The 5912-nt window shown below is 37.9% G+C and overlaps 1 protein-coding gene across 3 annotated transcripts; it reads left to right on the forward strand.

The window, feature by feature from the left end:
• Window positions 1-1801: 1801 nt before the first annotated feature.
• On the forward strand, window positions 1802-5250 carry LOC111805400 (CBS domain-containing protein CBSX6). 3 transcript variants are annotated; one of them, XM_023690479.2, is made up of 3 exons: window positions 1802-2211; window positions 2385-2880; window positions 4167-5250. In XM_023690479.2, exons 2-3 carry the CDS (start codon window positions 2540-2542, stop codon window positions 5098-5100), a joined length of 1275 nt encoding a protein of 424 aa, XP_023546247.2. In that variant the 5' UTR covers window positions 1802-2211; window positions 2385-2539; the 3' UTR covers window positions 5101-5250. The 3 variants fall into 3 exon arrangements, with proteins under 3 accessions (XP_023546247.2, XP_023546250.2, XP_023546249.2); XM_023690482.2 differs by having other exon boundaries at window positions 2523-2880; XM_023690481.2 differs by having other exon boundaries at window positions 1802-2074.
• Window positions 5251-5912: the final 662 nt, after the last annotated feature.

Consider the following 5912-nt stretch of genomic DNA (forward strand, 5'->3'; position numbering starts at 1 on the left):
AAATGACTGATTTTTTCTCTGTTTAAATATGGCTAAATTAATAAATGTTATTTTTTAATTTTTAAAAATCTTTTATATTAATTAAAATTTAAATTTTTTAACAAATTTCAAAAAATACCTTATCCTTACACATTTCTTTTTAAAAAATGCGAAAATCGATCGGATTGTCAATTTAGTCAAAGCTATCGGTTACCATGTCGCTCAAAGTCAACCAAAGTCAAACAAGTCATCAGAGCTCTGTAAATAGAGAAGGTCCCCTTCATTTTGACTTAAATGTTAGAAGACAAGTAGACTGAGTGTTCAATTAGAATTTAAAAAAGAAAACATACATTTGATAGAAACGGAATAACGGATCTCCACATTTGTATGATATTGTCGTATCATTATCATATAACATGCAATAAGCAATATACATGTGAACTATACAACATAATAATTTCATCCAACTAGCCCGTGAGCATTCTAATAGTGAGTCTATTTATCATTTAAGCTTAAATTGGTGCTCGTAAGTTTACTTTGGTTGAACGTTCCTAGTTTTAGCTTCATAAGTCCAATTTCACTTATGATGTTTCACTCATTCAAACAAATTAAGCTTAGAGCCTATCACAGACCTAACATCACTTAACTATCCCGAATAAAATCTAAATAGTTCTAAAATTTGTTTTAACTATCCAAAGGAGTAGCTTTATATAACCTCTAATGGGCTTATTTTACATAAAAAAAAAATGGTTCCATCTAAGGGTCGAACCAAGAGGTGGGTCATAACTGGGATGGAGTAGCATGTGGGGACCGTTATTATAACACTCAAGTAAAGGAGGGGTACATGAATGAACCGATATGACATTTGAATGAGAGCGATTCTAAGAATCAGATGACTATGAAATGCTTAAAAGAAATAAGAGAAATCCGTATTCTATGTTAGATGACCTCCTAGTAATTTTATTTAGATACATGGGAGTGAAGACAAAACATGCAGAAAAGGACTTGTGTTGATGTTGAGATAGTAAGTAATATTACCATGTCGCAGGAGATGCAAGTATTGTCGGAGTCATAGGTATTGAATCTGGATTCTGAATCCTGATCCGAATCCTGGGCTTGGGTCATTACAGAAGCTGGGTTGTTCGCATGCGTCTAGGTTTTGTGACCTACGTGGGCTCAGGCTGATGGGTTGCTAGTCTGGGTTGAGAACGTTGGGCTCGTATGCAGTGTTGGGGCTGGGCTCATGTGCTTTTTGGGCTTAACTTGAGTTTGAACCATGGGCTAGGTTGGTGTGCAAAATATTGCTAATTTGTAATAATTTTTTTATATAAAAAAAATAATAATTATAAGGATGAAATTTGCACGTTAAATTGTTAAAATTTGTGTTCAAATAATAAGTTTTAGACAATAAGAAAATTACAAAAATGTCATAATTTTTCTATTTAAAATATAATTTAATTTCAAACGATAATAATTAACAAAATTTACGGTAAAAATTAAAATGAAATAAAAAATTGATCCGATGAACTTTTCATTTAAGATATAAATTAATACAATTAAACAAATTTATTAGAAATAAAAATTACGAGTGTCTGTAGATTTGATTGGATCGGAACGAATGAGACATTTTTAGATTCAGCTCAATTGTTCGAATGACCAATCTTTTCAATCCAAACAACGGAATCCAACCGAACTATAAACTTTGGTTGGTTCGGGGTATTTATTTAAAATTTTATTTTTAATAAAATTAAAATATTAATTTGTAAAATATATATAAAAAAGAATATTTTATGATAAGTAATAATTACTTTTTATTGAGGCGAATGTTCAAATTTCCACATTGATTGCAAACTCTGTCCTCTTTCTACGAGGAAAATGATCATATTCTTCTCTGAATTCTTGTGCGTCGATTGACAGAGCTATCCACTAACTGTTTCTTGTTGTTTTTGTTGCGTTGTTGGGTGGTGGGTTTGAGCTGATCGAGCGATTTTTCATGGACATTCACTCTCTACCTTCTTCCAATCGGTTCTTCATCATCAATGGCGGATTCTCTTTGCTCCTTGTTTTTGAGGCTCTGTAGATTGTCTATTACTGGGTTTGATCTCTTGCTTATTTTCCTTCATTCCCTTTTATAGCTTTTGCCCCTTTCACCGGGTTTTCCGGTTTCTCTCTATCCCTCTCTCTCCGCCGTTCGGTTCCCGAGAAATTTGAGACCTAACGATGCGAGCCTCGGTACTTTCCTTTACGCTCATCTTTTTTGTTGCTGTCTGCGGAGTTTAATTTAATATCATCTTATTCTTGATTCTTGTACTTAGGGTTTTTCTTTTTTTTAATTGAATAATTGTCATGTTGGATCTGAAATCGGAGAAGTGAAGAATCTTTCCATTTTTTTTTGTTCTGTATAGATTTTTAATCCTGGATTTCCTGGAAATCAGTGCCCTGCATGCGCTGTTGATACTGATCTTGGATTGTTTGAGGAGATTTGTGTTGAAGATTGATGTTATAAGATTGGATTCTTTAGATTTTGGTTGGGTTTATTGCAGAGAGGTGAAGAGTTATCATGGCATCAGTGTTTTTGTATCATGTGGTTGGGGATCTGACTGTTGGAAAGCCGGAGATGGTTGAGTTTTATGAGACGGAGACGATTGAAACGGCAATTCGGGTGATCGGAGAGTCGACAGAGTGTGGGATACCAATTTGGAAGAGGAAAAGTCTTGGAATTATTGAGAATGCTGAAATGAAACAGCAGAGATTTGTGGGAATTCTCTCGTCTTTGGATATCGTTGCCTTTCTGGCTCGAACGGAGAATCAAAAGGATCAAGATAGGGCAATGAAGACCCCAGTTTCGGAGGCTGTAGTTCCCAACCATTCGTTGTTGAGGCAGGTCGATCCTGCAACAAGGTTAGCCTCTTTGTTTCATATGTTAATGTCTATGGTGTTTTGTTTTGTTAATAATTGATCATGTGATTAGAATTTAAGAGGCTTGTTCTATGTTTGGTTGATGGAATTTTGTAAATTGTTCTTGAAGTGCTTCTATTGGATGCTACCAAAAGTAGTTCTATACTGTTTCTTTTTTCTTTTTCCAGAATTTTGATCCTATTGCAATCTATATGCCTGTGAACTTTAGATTATTTTTCACTGTTTTTGACTAGTTTTCAGTGTTATGGGTCTTATGAGTTATGATTGTTTAACAAAAAGTTCTTTTTTCAAAGTGTATTGATGTAACGGCTCAAGCCCACCGCTAGTAGATATTGTTCTTTTTGAGCTTTCCCCTCAAGGTTTTTAAAACGAGATTTCCAAACCCTTATAAAATTGTTTTGTTCTCCTCCCAACCGATGTGGGGCCCAACGTTTTCGCTGACACTCGTTCCCTTCTCCAATCGATGTGGGACCCTCAATCCACCCCCCTTCGGGCCCAGCGTCCTAGCTGCCACACCGCCTCATGTCCACCCCCCCCCTTCGGGGCTCAACCTCCTCACTGACACATTGTTCGATGTCTGACTCTGATACCATTTGTAACTGTCCAAGCTCACCGCTAGCAGATATTGTCCTCTTAGGGCTTTTCCTTTCAGACTTCCGCTCAAGGTTTTTAAAACGCGTCTGCTAGGGAGATGTTTTCACACCCTTATAAAAAAAATTTCGTTCTTCTCCCCAACCGACGTGGGATCTCACAAGGCGATTTATTTATATATCTAGAAACAGAAACACTTTTCATTGTTATATGAAAAGATAATGAAAAAGGAAACCCTTATAAAAATGTTTCGTTCTCCTCCCCAACAGATGTGGGATTTCATATTCCGTTTTGATATTAGAATTGTTCATAGATTCATAAGGTAAGATCTGTGAGTACGACCACGAAATGTTTTTCTCCCTCATTTCTGAACTCACTGTGGTTTAGATCCTTTCAGATGCTTTTGACTCAAGCAACTAGAATTTTTAGAGGGGTTGAAAGATCTGCAGGAGAGTTGTGATCCCTTATTAGATTTCGTGCTTCTCTTTAGGTTTTCGTGTTTAAACTTTTTTATAACTTTCATTGAAGTCTTATTTTGCTTGATTGTAGCCATTTCCTGGATTAGTTAGGCTCTTCTTGGGGTGTCCTGTTCTTGCATTCCCGTGTATTTTTCACTTCATTTACTGCGTGGGTGTGGCATTCAATTGATTTAACCTCTTGATCTGTCCATGTAAAAGATTGATTGATGCATTAGAAATGATGAAGCAAGGTGTGAGGCGTCTTCTAATCCGAAAAAGTGTGGTGTGGAAAGGAATGAGCAAACGGTTTTCCGTTCTCTATAATGGTAAGTGGTTGAAGAACGTTGATACCTCTGTTGGTAGCAGCAATAACCTCAACGTAAATGCTAACCACCCATCGTCGTCTTCGACATCTACTTGTCATGATAAGTTTTGTTGTCTCTCAAGAGAAGATGTCATTCGTTTCCTTATCGGTTGCCTCGGTGCCCTTGCTCCTCTCCCTCTATCCTCCATCTCTACACTAGGGGTCATCAACCCAAACTACTGCTCGATCGACGCCTTGACTCCTGCGATCGATATCACTCATAAGCTTCCAGATGATCCTACTGCAGTTGCTGTGGTGGAAAACATGCATGATAATCAATACAGGATCATTGGAGAGATCTCAGCCTCCAAACTCTGGAAATGCAATTACTTGGCTGCTGCTTGGGCTTTAGCCAATCTTTCTGCTGGGCAGTTCGTGATGGGGGCGGAAGACAACATGGCCTCACGTATCGTCCCAGATCTATCCACCAATGCTAACGGTGGCGAGAACGACCGTGCTAATTCTGGTGGTGAAAAACGGGTAAGGAAATTCAGCAGTAGAAGCATCGGATTCAAGCCATCGAGCCCGGCATTGAGGATCAGTCGGAGCATGTACCGGGGCAGAAGTGCTCCTTTGACATGTAAAGTAACAAGTTCATTGGCTGCTGTTATGGCTCAGATGCTTTCTCATAAGGCAAGCCATGTGTGGGTAACTGAGGATGAAAATGATGAAATTTTGGTTGGAGTTGTGGGTTATGCTGATATTTTAGCTGCAGTTACGAAGCAACCTAGGTCGTTTATACGAGCTAATCGATCCTTCGAGACGCTTGGAAATTCTATTCAGATCTAATATATTGCTTTTCGTACTTGTTATATAATATAAACGCGTCGTGTATGAGAGAGATTTGAGGTTGTTGTAAACTTGTTTGCCTTAATCTCATAAATTTTTGACAATTATCGTTGTTAATGGAATGGTATCTACTGCTAGTTTGTACTAAAATGTTTCTTGAGAACAAACACACTGCACATTTCCATTTGAAACTTTGGATGAACATAAGACTTGAAATCCAAACTAATATGGGAAAAATGATGTAAATAGATATTATATTCTTTGTACTTTTCCTTTTATCTTAGAGAAATTTTAATTTCATTATGACCTTTGAATCTCATTTTTACAAAGTTGACCATTGGTTTGGTTACAAATGGTATCAGAGCCAGACGTCGAGCGGTGTGTCAGTAAGGATGTTTAGTCTTGTATGGGGTGAAAATCGAGCGATGTGCCAACGAGAATGTTGGCCCGGAAGAGAAGTGGATTATGAGATCTCAGATTGGAGAGAGGAACGAGTGCCGATGAGGACACTGGGCCCCGAAAGGAGTGAACTGTGAGATCTCACATCAATTGTAGAGGGGATGTGGAAACCTCTCCCTAATAGATGCGTTTTAAAAACCTTGAGTGGAAGCCTGAAAAGGAAAGCCCAAAAGAGAAAGCTCGAACTGTGAGATCCCACATCAGTTGTAGAAGGGATGTGGAAACCTGTCCCTAGTAGATGCCTTTTAAAAACTTTGAGTGGGATGTGGAAACCTGTCCCTAGTAGATGCCTTTTAAAAACCTTGAGTGGAAGCCTGAGAGGGAATGGGGGAATGGGGGAATGGGGGAATGGG

The sequence above is a fragment of the Cucurbita pepo genome, chromosome 11 (assembly GCF_057944985.1).
Source record: "Cucurbita pepo subsp. pepo isolate OVF chromosome 11, ASM5794498v1, whole genome shotgun sequence".
Taxonomy (NCBI): domain Eukaryota; kingdom Viridiplantae; phylum Streptophyta; class Magnoliopsida; order Cucurbitales; family Cucurbitaceae; genus Cucurbita; species Cucurbita pepo.